At 39.8% G+C, this 21,564-nt stretch overlaps 1 protein-coding gene across 1 annotated transcript in view; it reads left to right on the top strand.

Annotated features, from left to right (window-relative positions):
- Nucleotides 1-2,420: 2,420 nt before the first annotated feature.
- The window catches only part of CPED1 (cadherin like and PC-esterase domain containing 1), a 300,745-nt gene continuing 281,601 nt past the window's right edge, over nt 2,421-21,564 (top strand). The window contains exons 1-2 of the mRNA XM_007459334.1: nt 2,421-2,599; nt 3,073-3,557. Of these exons, the coding sequence (XP_007459396.1) occupies nt 3,309-3,557 (249 nt within the window). The 5' untranslated portion in view covers nt 2,421-2,599; nt 3,073-3,308. The remainder of the gene's footprint in view (nt 2,600-3,072; nt 3,558-21,564) is intronic.

Below are 21,564 nucleotides of genomic sequence, written 5' to 3' on the forward strand. Positions count from 1 at the left end.
GGAAAGAGGTACTTTATGAAATTATATGCACAAAAACATTCAGTCTGAAACACTGCCACGATCCACAGTTTCATATAATTCTACTGCGTGTTACCTTCCTACTCCTCTCGCTGAAACAACTTACTCTCTGTCTTCACTGTTCCCTGATCTGACACCTCCAGACTCTAACACATGCTCCTACTTCACCTTGCCTTACAACTAGGGCGTAAATACCTCCCACTTGTAGTCTCCACCTTCCTCTTATCCCTCTCTTGCTCTCATTCTCCCAAACCAGCGTCGGCCCCCCACCATCACCTCAAAGAATAAAGGAAAGAGAACTAATACTAAGTGCTCATGTTTGCTTTGGGGGCTTCTCCAAGAGGCCCGGTATTTGATAATTATCTGTTCATATGTCTGGCACCAAACCAGACTGAGCTCAGCCACATGATTGAAAACATAACAGACATGCATTCAGCATGCATTTTTCCAACACATGTGCACAGAACGCTTATCGTATACATTATTTCATCTAGTCACGCCAACAACATTTCAAAGGAAGCATTAGTACCGTCATTTCACAAATCACTTGTTTAAAACCATGTGATAAGAGGCAGTGCTATGATTCTAAACCCAGATGGGGCTAACTCTAACGTCAGATGTTGTCTATGGACTGCCTTAGTCTATTCGTATCTTATTTCCCGCCTCTTCTTTCCAACTTCCCACTCTAATTATCCCTTTTCTCACTTCTGCAGATAGTCGTTTATTTACCATCTTCCCACTGGGTTTTTCAACCTGCCAGTATCATTTCTAGAACACTAATTTGCCATCTTCTGATTCCTGTTACTTGAAGTGTAGCTATAAAATTAACTATGCTGTTGTCTTTCACTTCTCCCAGATCAAAGACAATATGATTTTAGCATCTGGTTTATGTTTTCAATTTAATAATGCATAAAAATAACCCCTCAGGTTCCTCAGACTCTCAGTCTTCAGACTTTTTGCCTTAATAGAAATGCGTGTTCATTCCTTTTCACCCAGTAAAGAACTTTGTCTCACCTCAGATCACACCAACACAAGGACAATTCCAGTTTAGAGATCTCCAATTCCTATTATCTTTCAAATTACATTGTAACTGTATCTTCCAACACTACTGTTTAACCATTTCCTCTTAAAACTCTCGGCTTCTAAAAAAATGCCACTTCATTTTCCCCTGCTATCAACACTTCACTTGTCATGGGATTGAGGACTCTGAATCTATAAATAAAAAATATTAAAAAAAAATGGAGGGGATATATGCAAGGGTTCGGGATAAATCTAGCTTTAGTGTGAATACTTATTCTCTAAAGCTTTAATTAATATGTTAAGGCGTTAAAGTAGTTTCTTACAAGCGAGAAGCGTAGATGACCTTTTGTCTCTGAATCTGTAATAGCGAGGCACCCGTAGGGGGCGCTCCGTCTCACAAAATACAAGTGACTGACAGCGTGCCTAACGGATGGGATCACTTTAGAGGTGTGGCCTCACCGGAGAACCTTAGCCCACAAGAACGAGTTTGGGTCAGAAAAAGGTCACAAAACCTATTTAGAAGAGCCTTGGAAGAATATCTGCTGTGAGCCTAAGCCAGTCCTGGGTGTCCAGAGATCGCAAAGCAAAGGCTGGGAGAGGTGAGCAACATGCACTGGACAGATTGCCTTTCTCCATGGCATTCCCTGAGCTGACTCAGCAAAAGTGGATGGAGTTTGCAGACTTGCCCTGTTAGGGGTTCCTCGTGGCAGTCTGTATAGCATTAGACTGAGTTGACTTCTGGGCAAAGCGTGCTGCGTACCCCTTTCTGATGTCCAAAAGTTACCAACCGTCTGCTATAGTCCACTCATCATGGGAGTGAAGTGTCAGGCAATTAGCCTTTGAAAGACTCAGCCCTAGTCCAGAAAAGGAGCAATAATGTGATATGAGTTAGGTACTGAGCAGAAAAAGCTCATTTCCAGTGGAATCAGTGCATACAACAGACTTTCATGTTCTTAGGTCCAGACAGTACCCGTGACCCTCTTATCCCCATAAGAGTGACCGTAATTCCTTCGAGTGAAGATCCTCCCAATTCCCTCACCGAGCCTGCTTTAGTCTCCCCCTCGAACTTTGACATCAGCTGACGAAGGGCTATTTGTTTTTCCAATGCTGTATTAGAAAAAAAAAAACAGAAGGGGTCAAATATCAAATATGTATTTAAAATTCTGCAGCTCTGGGTGGACAGTCACATTTCAGGGGAAATGAGAAATGTTGTTTCCAGTCTGGGGAAGCCCACCCTTTCTGATCCTGGGCTAACGGCGCGCTCCGGCCGCCCCCGAGGACCTAGGAGCCCGGGCCTTAGCCCCGCCCCCTCGCCGGACAGTGGCTGCGCTGCCCGCGGGCCCCGCGCCCGGCTCCCTGCGCCCTGCTCCCCGCTCCCCTCAGCGAGTGCGGCCGGCGCGCGCGTGTGGCTCTGTGTGCCTGCGTGAGTGTGTCCGTGGGTGGGAGATGAATTGGAGTCATACGACTGGGTGTTTCCTTCCGAGTGATTTTGATCAGCAATCCATTAGGGGATCATGGAAACTTTTTTTTTTTTTTTTCTGGCTAAAAGGATGAAAACTGAGTAAGTACGTAGAACTTTGAACTCGAAACGGAATGAAACAAATACAAGCCAAACCCTGCGGATGGTAACCATGTCCCTTCAGACCCTGTATTCCCTTTTTCTGTTAAAAGCCGGGAAGGCTTACAGGAAAGTGGCAGTTTACAATGGAATGAAGGGAAGCAGTTAAGAAACATGAAAGGCTGAAAGCAGGACAGCTTTAAAACCGGAGGAAAAATGAGGAACTGTTAAGGCAAGCTGGCCCGCCTCCAGCTGTGCAACAGGCACTTTGGTATAAACCTATTGCGTTCTCCAGTGCTGTTTTTAGACTCCAGATTTACTTTGGTGTTGTTTCTCTTTTCCTGTGAAGCTTTTACTGTGAGCTTAAGGATGTTGTGAAAAATAAGGCATTACCGGAAGCAACAGTTTGACAGCCTGGGGTACGCTCAGGTTATTAGTTACAACTATTATTATTTTGATGTCTTTTTTTAACCGAGGCCAACCACTTTTTACTGTCATCCATGGAAGGGCTCTTACTAACCGCCTCAGACTTTTGGGACTGATGATTCTTTGGCAGGATACTTCGGAAAGTTCTTAAGTGGGGATGGAGCTATCTTGATTTGATTTAAGTTGTGGAAAAAGAAGACAGATTTGTGTTTTTCATGCTGACAAAAAATAGCTGCTATGACTTTTCCGGCAACGTGGACAGGGGCCAAGTGAAGCTGAACTGGTCATGGTCTGTCGTCCAGTGTTCCTTTGTCGTCGGCGATTTTGCCCCCGGCCCTTCTTGGTGGGCTTGGTGGTGGCAATCTGTCTCTTCTACCAGACCCTGACATTCCGGGGCGCAAGGAATCTCACAGCTGCTGTCCCTGACGCTGCCCCAAACACACCCACCGAAACCCAGGCAAGCAGATGCAAGGAAGGATTCTCCCTGGACAAGCAGTGCTTACTTCTCTCCGATAAGGCACAGGAAGTCAGAAAGGTAAGGTGGTCATAAGCTTAACCTTGACATTTTCTGCAAAGATAGCAGTCTGCTTCTCTCTGTCCCTTCTGTAAGACTAAAATTAACTTCCATGAGGTCTGAAAAGGATCCAGAGTATACACAGTCCAGACAGTGACCTTATGACAGTGAAACACATGTTAGCTTAAACTTCTTACATTTACTTCCAGAGAGTCCTGGTCATTATTTTCTCTCTCAGAATTTCACTTCATTTCAGCTAAATGAAATAGACAATTTGGAGATGGGAATGATGTGAATTCTTTCTAAAATACTGGGATTCTGAGAGATCTGAAGATTTACAGTTCAGGAACAAAAATCAAATATTCATAAAATTTGGTAAACGTTGAGTGTCTCTTTCCTCAAGGCAGTCAGTATGAGTGGTCAGACCATTCCAGACTTGAAGTTACTGCAAAATTACATTTTATAATTGGTTAAGTCTATTTGTCACATTTCTAAAGCAATATATTTATTTTTTGAAGCACTTAAAAAATAGTATAATAGGCTTCTTCAAAAGAATTGACACGGCATTTTATTGCTTATAGAATTAGAAAAATACAGATTATTCCATACTTATACTATTCTAATTAACTTTACTAATCTTACTTGTCAAGTGTTGGAAAAACACAAAACATAAGTAAATACACAGAATTTCTATTTTAATATACCACTCTGTTCATGCCTGTTAGTGAAATGAAGACCTTTAAAATAATCCAGTCTAGAAAAGAAACAGAAAAACACACACAGATATTCATGATAGCAAGACCACTGATTTCTATGCTACAGCAATAGTGTAGCAAGATAATTCAGGAATCTGTAAGTACTATCTTATATCTAGAGTAGATTTAGGTAGGTCCTATGATCATGGTTAGTGATTGGAGCAGAATTTCTTGTTGAATACCGACACTTACTGCTACCATTATTGCTAACACCACACCATCTTGTTTTAAAAATTCTTTTATGTATTTCGTTTCAGACTCATAACCCTTTGAGCTAGGTAAGATAGGTATGATGACACTCAAAGATGTTTAGGCAGGCCACATTATGACATGATACATCCATCTGGTCCCTACTGCAGGGAAGATGCTCTAAAAAGTAAATTCAAAGCTCTGATAACAATTTGTGAAACCACAGCTGTAAGAACTTACTGAAATACGAGATAATATCAGGTTTGAACAAAGAAAATGTGAAGACTTTTGAGTGATTGACTTATTTTATCAACAATGTCAAGAAATATCTTGACCAAGAAATAGGACAAAAAAGCAGATATCACCAGAAACATATCGAGATGAAACTTCAATGGCAAGTGTGAATCAAATATTAAATTAATTGAAGAATTTATATTTTTGTTAATTTATACCAGCATTAACTCTTATCTACATTTTTAATACATCAAATTTATGATGGGTGTAAACTATGACTTTGAAAGTCACTTCTTGTTTGTTTCCAATAAGTATAATTTCTGTAAAAATATTTGAGACGGTTTTGCTCTTTAAGTACCTAACATTTTTGCTAAGAACTTTGGACAAAAAGGTTTTTATTCATTAACTTACGGCCTTTCTTACTCACTACTTGACTTTACGGTGACTCCTGTTTTTGACTGTAACTTAGGCATATGTTAACTGTTATTTGTAGGCTGTCACAGAAAATTCCATCTCAGCTTTGGACCTCCTGCCACTTATAAACCATCTGAAACTTATTGGCTGCTCGTGTAAAACGTTCACTCTAGAATGTTCTTCACAAAAAATGCCTAACACATGATGATTTTTTTCCACAGTCTTAAATATTTTAACTGTAAGCAAGATTCTGAATTATAGTTCAGAAGCTCAGTGGATATGAAAACTGAATTTCCAAACATTTGCCATGTACCTCTATTTTCAACTTAACTTGGGCCAGCCTTTGGTTTAGAGCCAGTTTTTATTAGACAGAAAGTATCATGTGGAAGTTAGTTAAAATCCAGTATAAATTAGTTCTCCTTGTAATATATGTTCCAGAAAAGAATCAAATAATAATCCCTTTTTGAAGATTAAATATTCTTTCAGACAGCTAAGGTGAAGAAAGGTGTTTGGAGTACATACATAGATCCTTCTCAAAAACAGCTACTTAAGAAGTTCATTAAAAAGATAACTGATAAGATGCTACCTAGATTTTCCTCAAGACCTAAAATATAGCTTTTTAGGCATTTTATAGAAGATCCATTGTTTCTATCTATAAATTTTGGGTTTTGTTATTACTTTTATTGGCAAACCGAAATATTCATTTTACTAGCGCTTTCCCTTACTTGTATCCATCCATCTTTAGGTGACTTTTAAAGTTACCTAAAACAGCTGGTTTTGACCTAAGGTTCACGTATCCCAGAAAGTATTTGGACGTATAAGATGTCTACCAAACCCAAGCATTTTATGCAAAAAATGTGTGTACAGGTATGTGCTGTTCTCTGGGAAAAACTATGATCCTCTTCAGATATTCAGACCTAAAGAAACACTAGGAAATAAGACAATGCTTAAAAAGCAGTACATTTCAACTTTAATTGCCCCTTCAGGAAGTGTAAGTTGGGTCTGAGTTTATAAATCTAAAAAAGGAAAAAAAATCTTAACGAATCCACTAGAAGACATTTGAAAAACTATTTCAGTGAATGCTGTAGTGTCTGCAGGGATAGACATTCTGAAACCGAAGTATACTCATAGAGTACTTCTCAGATCATAGTTTTCATACTTTCATGAATAAGCAATAAGTATTTCCCAGTTGTTTTGGTTGTAGTTGTTTCTAAGAGAGGACCTTTTATGCTTTACCAGCCAAGTAACAGAGCGTTCTGGAGTAGCAAATATTTAAAGGTAAGTGACTGTGCTCTTTACACCTTTGTAACTGGGATCTGGTTCAATGTCTAAAACTGTTTTCAGCACAGATTGAGATCATGGTATGGTATATGCCAACTTTCCATAGTGAGGAAGTGCGCTCCCTCCTCTGGCCAAATTCCTTTTTCCATTCGAGCTTTACAAACAGCCTTGCTAAGCAGATGTACTTTTGTCATTTCTTCTGCGTTTTCTCCCAATATTAGTTGCTTGTGCTGTGTCTTAAAATTATTTCAACTTAATATATAAACTGAAGACAATTTGAGTTATCTTCACTGAAGTAGGTCACACAATAGATGTATTTATTTTCCTAGAATCTAACATTTCAATATTCCATAACATAGGAAGCACATTAAATTATAAACAGACACAATGGAAGAAAATTTCCTTGGTAAATGCTCCTTTAATGGAAACTTAGCTCTTTGGGGAATATATTTGTACTCACCATAGCCATGTGTTTCTGATTTTCTCTTGTTGATGTTCCACAAGGAGACTATTTCTTTGTTGTTTGACTCTTTGTTCTCCATTTCTTCTTGACTATTTTCAGTGACAGTTCCCTACAACTACTCTCCCAGTGTCCAAAAATAAGCCAATGCAAATAAGTGAATGTTTTCACTACAAATACTTTTTATTTAATCTGTTTCTGTTTCTAATAATGCATGATATATTTAACATATGAAAATTCTAAAAATTACTTGTTTAGCCTAGGTTTTCCCAAAACAGAACCTATGGCAAACACTTAAATGATAACATTTTATTGGTTGGTGCAATCCCAGGAATATGAGAGAGGGGGAAATAAACAAAGAAGGAGAGCAAACACAAATGTTTGAATTATTGGCAGACATTTCCAGAGAGGCCATATTAAACTACTGCATCTCAGAACAGGCACCGGGGGAAAAGCGCAAGAAGGACAAGCAATTTATCTCTCTCCTGGCTTTCTCTTTCCTCTGTCTTTCATTGGTTAGAATTGGTCCCATGCTACCTCTAAGTAGTGTTGCGTGGACTCTCTGGGTGGCCATGGGGGAGCCAGGGCCTCGGTGGGTGCAGTGCTGCCAGGTAAAAGCGAGGTGGACCCTCCTTTCAATCTGTAATGTGCATAGGACCATCCAGGTCTCTGCTAGGCATGGTGGTGAAAAGTGTCCATAGCTTTATGATCACAACAGTGGCATGAGTAATGCCCTTTGGAGGGGTAGGACAGGGTGATCTAGTGTCTGATCCAGTAGTTGTGCTAATTTTGCTTTCTGAAGTCCACAGAGAATTTCTAAATATGTTCCTACTCTTGGGAAATAGCATCACTTTCTTTAAATGAAATATTTGTAACTATCTCACTGAGAGCTCTCCTCTCCAACTGAAAAAAACCCCCTTCCTTCATCTTTACCTTTTCTCCTTCTCATCCCTTTCATCATTCATTCATTTTCTTCATTTATTTAGTAAATATTTATTGAACAATTTATACTTGCCAGACACTGTGTCAGGTACTGGTGATACAGAAATATACAGCACTCTGAGACAGACAAGTAAATAAAGAGAATGTTAGGGAATCCATAACTTTAAGGCAACATTTTGAAAGATGAGAAGGAACTAGAAAGTGTAGAGAAAGAAAAGAGTATTACAAGCAGAAAACACCGCATTTGCAAAGAAGAAATTAAAGAGTGTGTGTGTGTGTGTGTGTGTGTGTGTGTGTGTGTGTGTGTGATGTGTTGAGGGAAGCAGAGTGAGAAGGCAAATAGATAAAGTAGAGAGTTCAACAGGATCTAGATGTCGGAAGTGTGGGCATGATAAGGAGTCTAGATTCTGTCCTGAAGGCAACAGGGAACCCCCAAAGAATGAAAAGCAAAACGTGGCACGAATAGAGAGAACACTCCAGCATGCACATTGCAGAATGGACTGGACGGGATTGAATTGAAGGCAGGCAGACCAGTTGAGATGCTGTTTTAGAGATGGGAGTTGTGCGGCTGCAAGCCAAGGAATCCCAAAGCTTGCCAGCAAACCACCAGATGCTCAGAAGAGGCCAGGAAGGATCCCTCTACAGGTTTCAGGGGTAGCATGGCACTGCTGACACCTTGATTTCTGGCTTCTAGCCTCCAGAGTTGTGAGACAATACATTTCTGTTGCTTTAAGCCGCTCAGTGTGTGGTACTCTGTAATGGCAGCCCTGGGAAACTAATAAAATTGGAGAGGCGGAATGGTTTAGCACGTGAGCTCTCAAGTCAAATCAATAGCACTTGTTACCTTGCTACCTTGGGAACATTTCTTGACCTCTTCAGGATTTTGTTTCCTCACCTGAAAATGCATATATTGTCATCACCTTACAAGGCTACCATGAAGCTTAAATGAGAGAAATCATGTGAAGCACTTGAAGTGTCTGGCGGGTAAGGAAGTGCTCAGTTAGTATTAACTATCAGGATAATTATTATTTAATCTCTTTGAGAATTTACCCATCTCTGGAGTTTCTATAGACCCTAACATTTGGCCTTCCCAAAGTAGGTGAGCAATGAGTTATTCCTGCAATGAACATAAGTACTTGGGTAAGGAGAGTCTGAGATGAAAGATACATTGAGTTTCTCTCCCTGTTCTCCAGCCTCTAAGCTATTGCCTTTTCGCAGTAAAATGAGCCTTTAGAACCAAGATAAAACCTAGGGAGTGTGATAACGTCACTCAGAGTGAGGCCTGCTTACCTCTAAGCAAGGTCTTCAGTTTGGGCTGAGTTTTTTTTTTTTTTTTTTAAGTTTACGATGCTAGCACTATCCGCATGTTATAGCTGAGGATATGGAGAGATGAGATGGGTATAGAGTAGGGGAAAGAGGTTAAGATTTTTGACACTGAATAAATATTTATCTATTTGTTTACTATCTGTCTCCCTACATAGAATATAAGCTCCTTAACAGCAAGGACTTTATTTGACTGGTTTATTGCTACATCCCCAGTGCCAAAACAGTATCTGACATCTAATGAGCACTGAATAACTATCTAGTCAATGAATGAATAAATAAATGAATCATGAATTTAAGGGTCAGAGACAGTCCTCTTTAAAGCAGAGGCCAGGAGATGAGAGGAACTCCGCCCCTCTCTCTTTTTCCCTTCACTGAACACTGAGGTCCTCCACTTCGTCTTTTCCCTGTACCAATATTCCTCGAAGTCCTTCCTGTACCATTTCTTGCACTTTGCCTAGTGTAACGATCTTGCATTTTGCTACATTGAATTTCCTTCATCAGTTATTGTACAGCTCTCTTCTTCTTTTCAGCTCATTTGTCTCTTTGGGATTCTTCTCCTCTAAATAAACATCCTCAAGTATCTACCATAAATTACAAAACAAAAAATCTCTCCTAACCTATATGCCTTGCTAAATACTTCCATCCCTCTTGCCTTCTCTGTCACCATCATTTAACCCCTCTTTGTCTCAAGCAGTTTCCATTTCTTTAACACATTCTGACAAAAATTGAGGTTTTCCTTTTACATGTTTTTATATTTTAACCAGATTTGGATGTAAATATTCTAAAATAGAGCTGATGGCATCTAAAGACAGAGGTCTATTTATAGGAGTCTCTCAGGAGATGTTTTCAGCATACTAACAGGTATGTGATTTTCCTAGAATTGTTTGGGTTAATGATGAGCATTTAATGCTCGTGGATTTCTCTGAGATAGTTTTTTTGTTTGTTTTTATTAATCTACTTGCATATATTTTATTTTTTGATGTTTTTCTATTAGTTACCTATTTTATACATATTAGTATATATATGTCAATACCAATCTTCCAATTCATCCCACCACCAGCCCCCCACCCTGCTTTCCCCACTTGGTGTCCATACGTTTGTTCTCTACATGTGTGTTGCTATTTCTGCCTTGAAAACCGGTTCATCTGTACCATTTTTCTAGATTCCACATATATGTGTTAATATACGATATTTGTTTTTCTCTTTCTGACTTACTTCACTCTGTATGACAGTCTCTAGGTCCATCCACGTCTCTATAAATGACCCAATTTCGTTCCTTTGTATGGCTGAGTAATATTCTATTGTATATATGTGCCACTTCTTCTTTATCCATTCATCTGTTGATGGACACTTAAGTTGCTTCCATGTCCTGGCTATTGTAAATAGTGCTGCAATGAACATTGGGGTGCATGTGTCTTTTTGAATTATGGTTTTCTCTGGGTATATGCCCAGTAGTGGGATAGCTAGGTCATATGGTAATTCTATTTTTAATTTTTTAAGGAACCTCCATACTGTTCTCCATAGTGGCTGTATCAATTTACACTCCCACTAACAGTGCAAGACGATTCCCTTTTCTCCACACCCTCTCCAGCATTTGTTGTTTGTAGATTTTCTGATGATGCCCATTCTAACTGGTGTGAGGTGATACCTCACTGTAGTTTTGATTTGCATTTCTCTAATAATTAGTGATGTTGAGCAGCTTTTTATGTGCCTCTTGGCCATCTGTATGTCTTCTTTGGAGAAATATCTACTTAGGTTTTCTGCTCATTTTTTGATTGGGCTGGTTGTTTTTTTTAATATTGAGCTGCATGAGCTGTTTATATATTTTGGAGATTAATCCTTTGTCCATTGATTTGTTTACAAATATTTTCTCCCATTCTGAGGGTCTTTTCATCTTGTTTATGGTTTCCTTTGCTGTGCAAAAGCTTTTAAGTTTCATTAGGTCCCATTTGTTTATTTTTGTTTTTATTTCCATTACTATAGGAGGTGGGTCAAAAAGATCTTGCTTTGATTTATGTCAAAGAGTGTTCTTCCTGTGTTTTCCTGTAAGAGTTTTATTGTGTCTGGTCTTACATTTAGGTCTTTAATCCATTTTGAGTTTATTTTTGTGTATGGTGTTAGGGAGTGTTCTAATTTCATTCTTTTAAATGAAGCTGTCCAGTTTTCCCAGCATCCCTTATTGAAGAGACTGTCTTTTTCCCATTGTATATCCTTGCCTCTTTTGTCATAGATTAGTTGACCATAGGTGTGTGGGTTTATCTCTGAGCTTTCTATCCTGTTCCATTGATCTATATTTCTGTTTTTGTGCCAGTACCATATTGTCTTGATTACTGTAGCTTTGTAGTATAGTCTGAAGTCAGGGAGTCTAATTCCTCCAGCTCCATTTTCTTCCCTAAAGATTGCTTTGGCTATTTGGGGTCTTTTGTGTCTCCATATAAATTTTAAGATTTTTTTGTTCTGGTTCCGTAAAAAAATGCCATTGGTAATTTGATGGGGATTGCATTGAATCTGTAGGTTGCTTTGGGTAGTGAAGTCATTTTCAAAATGTTGATTCTTCCAGTTGAAGAACATGGTATATCTCTCCATCTGTTTGTGTCATCTTTGATTTCTTTCATCAATGTCTTACAGTTTTCTGAGTACAGGTCTTTTACCTCCTTAGGTAGATTTATTCCTAGGTATTTTATTCTTTTTGTTGCAATGGTGAATGGGATTGTTTTCTTAATTTCTCTTTCTGATCTTTTGTTGTTAGTGTCTAGGAATGCAAGAGATTTCTGTGCATTAATTTTGTATCCTGAAACTTTACCAGATTCAGTGATTAACTCTAGTAGTTTTCTGGTGGCATCTTGAGGATTCTCTATGTATAGTATCATGTCATCTGCAAACAGTGACAGTTTTACGTCTTCTTTTCCAATTTGTATTCCTTTTATTTCTTTTTCTTCTCTGACTGCCATGGCTAGGACTTGCAATACTATGTTGAGTAATAGGGGCAAGAGTGAACATCCTTGTCTTGTTGCTGATCTTAGAGGAAATGCTTTCAGTTTTTCACCATTGAGAATGATGTTTGCTGTGGGTTTTTCATATATGGCCTTTATTATGTTGAGGTAGTTTCCCTCTATGCCCACTTTCTGGAGAGTTTTTATCGTAAACGGGTGTTGAATTTTGTCAAAAGCTTTTTCTGCATCTATTGAGATGGTCATATGGTTTTTCTCCTTCAGTTTGTTAATATGGTGTATCACATTGATTGATTTGCGTATATTGAAGAATCCTTGCATCCCTGGGATAAATCCCATTTGATCATGGTGTATGATCCTTTTTTTTTTTTTTTTTTTGTGGTACGCGGGCCTCTCACTGTTGTGGCCTCTCCCGCTGCAGAGCAACAGGCTCCGGACGCGCAGGCTCAGCGGCCATGGCTCACAGGCCCAGCCACTCCGCAGCATGTGGGATCTTCCTGGACCGGGGCACGAACCCGTGTCCCCTGCATCGGCAGGCGGACTCTCAACCACTGTGCCACCTGGGAAGCCCGTATGATCCTTTTACTGTGTTGTTGGATTCTGTCTGCTAGTATTCTGTTGAGGATTTTTGCATCTATATTCATCAGTGATATTGGTCTGTAATTTTCTTTTTTTGTAGTATCTTTGTCTGGTTTTGATATCAGGCTTATGGGGGGCTCATAGAATGAGTTTGGGAGTGTTCCGTCCTCTTCGAGTTTTTGGAAGAGTTTGAGAAGGTTGGATGTTAGCTCTTCTATAAATGTTTGATAGAATTCACCTGTGAAGCCATCTGGACCTGGGCCTTTGTTTGTTGGAAGATTTTTAATCCCAGTTTCAATTTCATTACTTGTGATTGCTCTGTTCATATTTTCTATTTCTTCCTGGTTCAGGTTTGGAAGGTTATACCTGTCTAAGAATTTGTCCATTTCTTCCTGGTTGTCCCTTTTATTGGCATACAGTTGCTTGTCGTAGTCTCTTAGGATGCTTTGTATTTCTGCTGTGTCCGTTGTAACTTCTCCTTTTTCATTTCTAATGTCATTGATTTTCGTCCTCTCCCTCTTTTTCTTGATGAGTTTGGCTAAAGGTTTATCAATTTTGTTTATCTTCTCAAAGAACCGGCTTTTAGTTTTAGTGATTTTTGCTATTGTTTTCTTTGTTTCTATTTCATTTATTTCTGCTCTGATCCTTATGATTTCTTTCCTTCTACTAACTTTGGATTTTGTTTGTTCTTCTTTCTCTAGTTCCTTTAGGTGTAATGTTAGATTGTTTATTTGAGATTTTTCTTGTTTCTTGAGGTAGGCTTGTATAGCTATAAACTTCCCTCTTAGAACTGCTTTTGCTGCATCCCATAGGTTTTGGATCATCGTGTTTTCATTGTCATTTGTTTGAGGTATTTTTTGATTTCCTCTTTGATTTCTTCAGTGATCTCTTGGTTATTTAGCAACGTATTGTTTAGCCTCCATGTGTTTTTTTATTTACATCGTTTTCCCTGTGATTCATTTCTAATCTCATAGTGTTGTGGTCAGAAAAGATCCTTGGTATGATTTCAATTCTCTTAAATTTACTGAGGCTTGATTTGTGACCCAACATGTGATCTACCCTGGAGACTGTTCCGTGCGTACTTGAGAAGCAAGTGTAATCTGCTGTTTTTGGACGGAATGTCCTATAAATATGAATTAAGTCTATCTGGTCTATTGTGTCATTTAAAGCTTCTGTTTCCTTATTTATTTTCATTTTGAATGATCTGTCCATTGGTGGAAGTGAGGTGTTAAAGTCCCCCACTATTACTGTGTTACTGTCGATTTCCTCTTTTATAGCTGTTAGCAGTTGCCTTATTTATTGAGGTGCTCCTATGTTGGGTGCATATATATTTATAATTGTTATATCTTCTTCTTGGATTGATCCCTTGATCATTATGTAGTGTCCTTCCTTGTCTCTTGTAACATTCTTTATTTTAAAGTCTATTTTATCTGATACAAATATTGCTACTCCTGCTTTCTTTTGCTTTCCATTTGCATGGAATATCTTTTTCCATACCCTCACTTTCAGTCTGTATGTGTCCCTAGGTCTGAAGTGGGTCTCTTGTAGACAGCATATGTGTGGGTCTTGTTTTTGTATCCATTCATCAAGCCTGTGTCTTTTGTTTGGGGCATTTAATCCATTCATGTTTAAGGTAATTATCGATATGTATGTTCCTATGACCATTTTCTTAATTGTTTTGGGTTTGTTTTTGTAGGTCCTTTTCTTCTCTTGTGTCTCCCACTTAGAGTAGTTCCTTTAGCATTTGTTGTAGAGCTGGTTTGGTGGTGCTGAATTCTCTTAGCTTTTGCTTGTCTGTAAAGCTTTTGATTTCTCCATCGAATCTGAATGAGATCCTTGCCTGGTAGAGTAATCTTGGTTATAGGTTCTTCCCTTTCATCACTTTAAGTATATCATGCCACTCCCTTCTGGCTTATAGAGTTTCTGCTGAGAAATCAGCTTTTAACCTTATGGGGGAGTTCCTGTGTGTGTTATTTGTCGTTTTTCCCTTATTGCTTTTAATAATTTTTCTTTGTCTTCAATTTTTGTCAATTTGATTACTGTGTGTCTTGGCATGTTTCTCCTTGGGTTTTTTCTGCCTGGAAAAACCCCCTGCGCTTCTTGGACTTGGGTGGCTACTTCCTTTACCATGTTAGGGAAGTTTTTGACTATAATCTCTTCAAATACTTTCTCGGGTCCTTTCTCTCTCTCTTCTCCTTCTGGGACCCCTATAATGTGAATGTTGGTGTGTTTAATGGTGTCCCAGAGGTCTCTTAGGCTGTCTTCATTTCTTTGCATTCTTTTTTCTTATTCTGTTCCGTGGCAGTGAATTCCACCATTCTGTCTTCCAGGTCACTTATCCGTTCTTCTGCTTCGGTTATTCTGCTGTTGATTCTGTCTAGTGTATTTTTCATTTCAGTTATTGTATTGTTCATCTCTGTTTATTTGTTCTTTAATTCTTCTAGGTTTTTGTTAAACATTTCTTGCATCTTCTCAGTCTTTGCCTCTATTCTTTTTCCGAGGTCCTGGATCATCCTCACTATCATCATTCTGAATTCTGTTTCTGGAAGATTGCCTATCTCCAGTTCACTTAATTGTTTTTCTGGGGTTTTATCTTGTTCCTTCATCTGGTATATAGTCCTCTGCCTTTTCATTTTGTGTATCTTTCTGTGAATGTGGTTTTCATTCCACAGGCTGCAGGCTTGTAGTTCTTCTTGCTTCTGCTGTCTGCCCTCTGGTGGATAAGGCTATGTAAGAAGCTTGTGCAAGTTTCCTGATGGAAGGGACTACTGGTGGGTAGAGCTGGGTGTTGCTCTGGTTGGCAGAGCTCAGTAAAACTTTAATCCACTTGTCTGCTGATGGGTGGGGCTGAGTCCCTCCCTGTTGGTTGTTTGGCCTGAGGTGACCCAGCACCGGAGGCTACTGGGTCTTTGTTGTGGCTAATAGCAGACTCCCGGGAGTGCTCATGCCAAGGAGTACTTCCTGGAACTTCTGCTGCCAGTGTCCTTGTCCCCGCAGTGAGCCACAGCCACCCTCTGCTGCTGCAGGAGACCCTCCAACACTAGCAGGTAGGTCTGGTTCAGTCTCCTATGAGGTCACTGCTCCTTTCCCCTTGGTCCTGATTCACACACTATTTTGTGCAGTCTCTGTTTCCCTCAGTCCTGTCTAAGTCCTGCAATCAAATCCTGCTAGCCTTCAAAGTCCGATTTTCTGGGAATTCCTGCTCCTATTGCTGGACCCACAGGTTGGGATGCCTGACGTGGAGCTCAGAACCTTCACTCCAGTAGGTGGACTTCTGTGGTATAATTGTTCTCCAGTTTGTGAGTCACCCACCCAGTGGTTATGGGATTTGATTTTATCGTGATTGCATCCCTCCTACTGTCTCACTGCGGCTTCTCCTTTGTCTTTGGATGTGGGGTATCTTTTCTGGTGAGTTCCAGTGTCTTCCTGTCGACGATTGTTTAGCAGTTAATTGTGATTCCGGTGCTCTTACAATAGGGGGTGAGCATACATCCTTCTACTCCGCCATCTTGAACCAGTCTCTCTCTGAGCTAGTTGATGAGAGCTATGTTAAATTTTTACAGTGAAATATGCACATGGATGAAAAATTGTTCATACTGGGAGAATTTTATACAAACTCGAATTTGCTTACATTAGACAAACTTTAATGAAGTCTTGATGAAGCTCATATTTAAGCAAGTTATGTTACATTTCCTTTGACCCAAGGAATTAATCAGTTTATAGGTGTCATTCTCTCTTGGTTTTTTTTTTGCACAATAGTGGCAATAGCCTCTGCCTTTCTCTCTGTAAGCAATTCTGTTTCTTGTTCTAATGGAATTGGAAACTCTCATAAGATAAACCCTCTGAGATGGAAACCACTGGATACACTGACATTATAAAAAGTGCTTCCTATTATCAACTTGGAGTCTGTGGCCTTTGGGGTGAAAAGAATGTTTTGGTTTTACTTTTCTGTTTGGTTTCCACTGGATATTTTTTCTAGGGAGCCATTCTCACTAAAAGGATGAGCTCATGTTCTAAAATAGGATTTATGTTCTCTAACAGAAACTATACCAAAGTTGGAAATCTGCAAGGTAAAAGTCCTTTGTCAACCTTTGTACTTTACAAAGACTTGTTCAAAATGCAAACCAAAATATCTTGGTTATCAGGCACAGGGTTAAAAAAGGAATATAATGATAGAAGATGCATTGATTGAGTCTTGTTTATATATAAGGATCTTAATGAAAACAAATTATTCAACTTTCAATTAAATTTACTAATAGAGGCTATGGGTACTTAATAAATGAACCAAAGTAATAATTAAAAAGAGCACATGAATTTGGAAGTTCAGAATGGGTCCTATCAACGTGTTCTGAAATGGGACTGCATTTGGTTTCACTAATCCTTATTTGGGGACTCTGAATAGAACCCCCCACCAGTTTGCTTGTACTGCAACCCAATCAGAATAACTCTTTAAGGGGGAGGCTCTGAGACTCTGCATATTGATGGGGAGAGCAGACCTGACTATCCCCAGCAAGGCTTCTAACCCCAAACCTGTTTAGTATATGGAATAAGCAGTCTAATAGAGCATCAGAATGTTGTGGAACAAACATGGGCTTTCTTATACATTGGTTCAAATTCCAGATGTGTCATTTACTAGCTATAGCACATAGACAAATTTTATCTCTCAATTTTCTCGTTGGAAAAATGAAGCTAACTAAGCCTTACTTGTGAGAACTGATTATGTGTTTGAAAACAGTAAGCATGGTGCTGGCCAGAGTTGGTGTTCAATAAATTTTGGTGTCCTTCTTGCCCCTGAGAAGCTGGGTTTAAGCTCTGACCACAAAAACAAGCACTTTAAATGGCTTATATTTGTTTCAATAATGCACGTATAGTACATATTTTTGATCCTTAGCCTATGTGCTTTCTTCATTATATTTTGCTTAGACAGATGTTTAAAGCGGTGTGTCCTATACTAACAGTCTGTCACTTTTCTTTTTGACACTCTCTGTGCAGTCAAATGCAGGCACATTCCACTGGTTTTCCAGGGCTGTGCACAATTCTTCCATCTTCTCCCACTCAAGAAAGTGTTTGCCTGCAAGTAGTGGGCATGCAGCACGTGTTCCCTGATTTATAAAGTGTAAATTATTACAAATTTTGATATTTTAATTCTTTTTATATCCAATATCTTATAACATACCTCACAGCTGATCTTGACAAAAAGAACCCGGTATCTGCTGCCATTCTGACTATGACTAAGAGAGACATCTGGGGAAGAGTGGCCAATTCAGGATGGGAGAGTCAGGCAAGGGAAAAAGCCTGATGACAATGACTAATCTATGGGAAGAAAGGAGAATTTATTTAAATAGTAATATTGCTCCAGGATCCTGGTGTTTCTCGGCGGTTTTGCAATAAGAAAAAGTGGATGGTGTTGGGCTGGTGGTGTAGACTTCTGGAACCCTCCTGAACCACCTGTTAAAAGTTTGTGTATCTGAGGCAGATCCTGCTGCGCCCCACTCACGGTCTCCAGGCAAAAGAGAACACACACAGATGGTGACCCGGAACCGATGCTGAAAAGTTGAGTGACCATGGACAAGTGACCCTTTGGGGTTCATTTTCATGGACTGCAGCATGTGGGTGGAAATGCCTGTTGCAGGTATGATATGGGATCAAGTTAGGCACGAATTAGGCAGAATGCTTTGGAAAACATAGAGATTATAAAAGGCAGGCGACTAAACATTATCACATTTGTTAAAAGGTAAACTGAGGCACATTGGAAATTTTAAGACTTTATTTGAGCAAAAGTCGATTCCAACTGGGCAGCACCAAACCCGAAGTGGCTTGGCACGAGCCCAGGGAGAGACTTTTACGGAGAAAAGGTGGAAGGAAGCAGAGCAAGGAAATTATCAATTGGCCACAGCTTCAGGCCTCCTTTGCTGCTTGTGATTGGTTGTCCTTAAGTGTCAGTTTCAAAACCTCCACTTTGATTTGCTTATATAGACCACTGGCATTACAGCCACCTCGGTCTACAGGCCTATTTGTTCAATTAATTTAACACGTCCCAAAGAATAAGGCCATGAAAAATATTCTCATTGCACTTGGCGCCTCTGAGGGAGAAGGTGCATATATACAGCATAACTGTGAGTACCAGGAATACTCCTTCTTTTCTTTAAAATATTATAGTATAGTGTGCTATACAGATATCAGGTTATACAGTTATTTTTGAAAATGCCACTAGGAGTCCAAATTGGCACTGTCACAGTTGAGTTTCGCTGTTTCTTTAACAAGTGATAGGAAGTATAATAGCATTCCAATAGTTTCAGCCTTAAGCCTGCTTCTTTCCTAGTGGAAAATCTAGCATTAATTTAGCCGAAGTGCACAGATGCCTCAGGAAAAATGGAACAGGAAATTAACTTTTATGTAGCAGGCAGGAACTGCCTGACTTTAGCAAAGTATCCGCCAGAAAGTCGATTTTCATACTGAGCAGTAAACCTTCCCTACTGGACACACCCAGAGGGCAGAAGTGATTTCAAATGGGTTTTTCCTCACTCCTCCATTTATTATTAATTATTTTTTCCAAGTAAATAGTGAAAATTAATTACACACCTGAAGCTTCCTACACATAAGCTAAACCTATTTATCTCTGTATTTTAGCGCTATACATAAGCTATTTTTAGAGCAGATAGATTTGGAGCAGTTAATTTTCTTTTTCATGGGGGGGGTATAGAGGCAAAAAGAGGTAAGCTGATGACTTTTCTTTTAAAGAAACAATGGTTAAAGTAATACTATGTTTGCTTTAAACACACTTGTTTGCTGCAGAGCAGAGAAAATGTATTTGTGAAAATATCTTCTGTCAGAAATAGAAACCTCAAGAAGCTAGAATTGTCTCCTGCTTTTGATATAAAATAACAACACTTTAAAAGGAGCCCTTCTCTGTGATATAAATGGGAGGACGTCTCATCATCCAAAGATGTGCACATGATCTTAAGCACAATTCTTAGCAAAACGCTGAACAAAGTAACCAAGTACTTGCAATAATGCACCCACTCCCTGAGAAATCTAGCATTTACCCAAAACCTTCTAATAAATTACTGGCAGTTAGATCAGGGCAGGGATCAAGTTTACACAATGCCTGGCACATAAAACGTTGAATGAATGGATGAATGGGAACTCGTATAATTCATGCTGTGTGTCCAGTACAGGACTTCCTGTGGTGGCCAGCAGTCCTTAAATTCTTCTTTTGGGCTTTCAATTGGGTTCTTAAACACTGATCTCCACTGGGTTCATCCAGGTCCTTCTCCATTTATAAGATGTCCTTACCTCCTGCTTTCCTGAGAAAACCAAAGCAATCTGTTGTGTTTGAAGAGATGCTTTCTTCTTTAGGCCTGACCTATGAGATCATCTGGTGGACCCTTTAAAAATAAACTGGACTCCTAGCAAGAGAACTTACTTTTCTAGCCAGTCACAGAAAAAAAAAAAAAAGCCAAACGATATTCTGCAACACAATCCATCCCTTATGGAAAGGATTGTAGAGTTTAGGGAGTTGAAAATTTGATAACAGTATTAGATGATGTCTTATTCCTTCCTCTAAAGATAGTGCTTATGTTGTGGTATTACTGGATATTGTCATTTCCTGCCAATTTTTGATTTTTAAAGCAAAAAGTTGGCCATGAAATACTTAAACATTCTAGAATGAGTGTGTAATTTGGAGAGCTCTAAGGTTGTGTCATGAGGTGGTGGTATGATGGTACAGCATCTGGCAATGCAAGGAGGATCAGGGTGGACTGGATGGAGGCTTCTAACGGGGAAGCACAGAGAAGAGGGCTCTCAGGGCTCAGTCAGGCTGCGAGGAGAGTTACCCAGGGTCGTCCTCAAGCTTGTGTATTGGTACTGGCCAGTGAGTTGAAGGGACGAGATGAGGAGACCATAGAGTGTGAACAGCCACTCTGTTCACTCTGAGTGAACAAGGGTGCTCAGAGTAAGCAAGCAAACAATGTGTGCCAAGGCATAAATGTGCACTTAAGGAGACTTGGTCTACACATTTGATATAAGGCAGGATGTTTCCTTTCTGAAGACTTTGGTGTCTAGATGTTTAACACCCATTCCCCCATTCTTTTTAACACTTTGAGCCCCACATGGGTAGGGTGAGGCAGAGTTCCTCTGGGTTTGTGAGACGTGTGCCTCTATCCTGTAGCCTTGCATTCACCCAAGAACTGGAGCTGACCTTTGCTGCCCTGGAGATGCAGGACCACCTGCATGGAGTGTGTTGGATTTCCATCCTTAACCATCTGTGCAATTCATGGGGACCCTGGATTTCTGGGGAGAATCCAGATAGACTGGTTGCTACTTGGATGTGAGTGCTGAGGGGAGAAGAAAGGAGCCGGGGATGCTATCTGCATGGATTGACAATATTAGACACTTGAAGTGTCCTTAGGAACCTCTCTTGAGAGTATGAATGTGGTGACTGGATCGACAGTGCATGGAGAATCTTAATCGCCATCTCAGTGCCTGAATTCTATCCTTGCATCCAGCAGGTGTTTCATTTAGGCTGGACTCTCTATCCAGGGAAGGGCATATTTGCCATGGTGCTGAAAGAGATTCTTGGCTGGCCACCACAAGTTTTTTCATGATGGCCTGATGCAGACACCTGGGGTCTTAGTGTGTGCAGTGGTGAAGTGCAGAGAGAACTGCATGGCTAGGAGGAGACTCGAGGTCATAAACTGGGCAGGATGGGTGGTGGGAGGATGTGCAGTACGCCTTGTAGTAGGGACAGTGCAGAGAAGGGAATAGGATTAAGTCCTATTACCATAGGTAAGTCCTATGGAAGGTCCTAAGAGCAAACAATGGTGACCATATTTCTAAGCCCCAAAGAGGGAATGTGATCTTTCTAAGGGCTTTTTGTATCCTGGTTGTGAATTTAT

This window comes from Lipotes vexillifer, unplaced genomic scaffold, assembly GCF_000442215.2.
Source record: "Lipotes vexillifer unplaced genomic scaffold, Lipotes_vexillifer_v1.1 scaffold116, whole genome shotgun sequence".
Taxonomy (NCBI): Eukaryota; Metazoa; Chordata; class Mammalia; order Artiodactyla; family Lipotidae; genus Lipotes; species Lipotes vexillifer.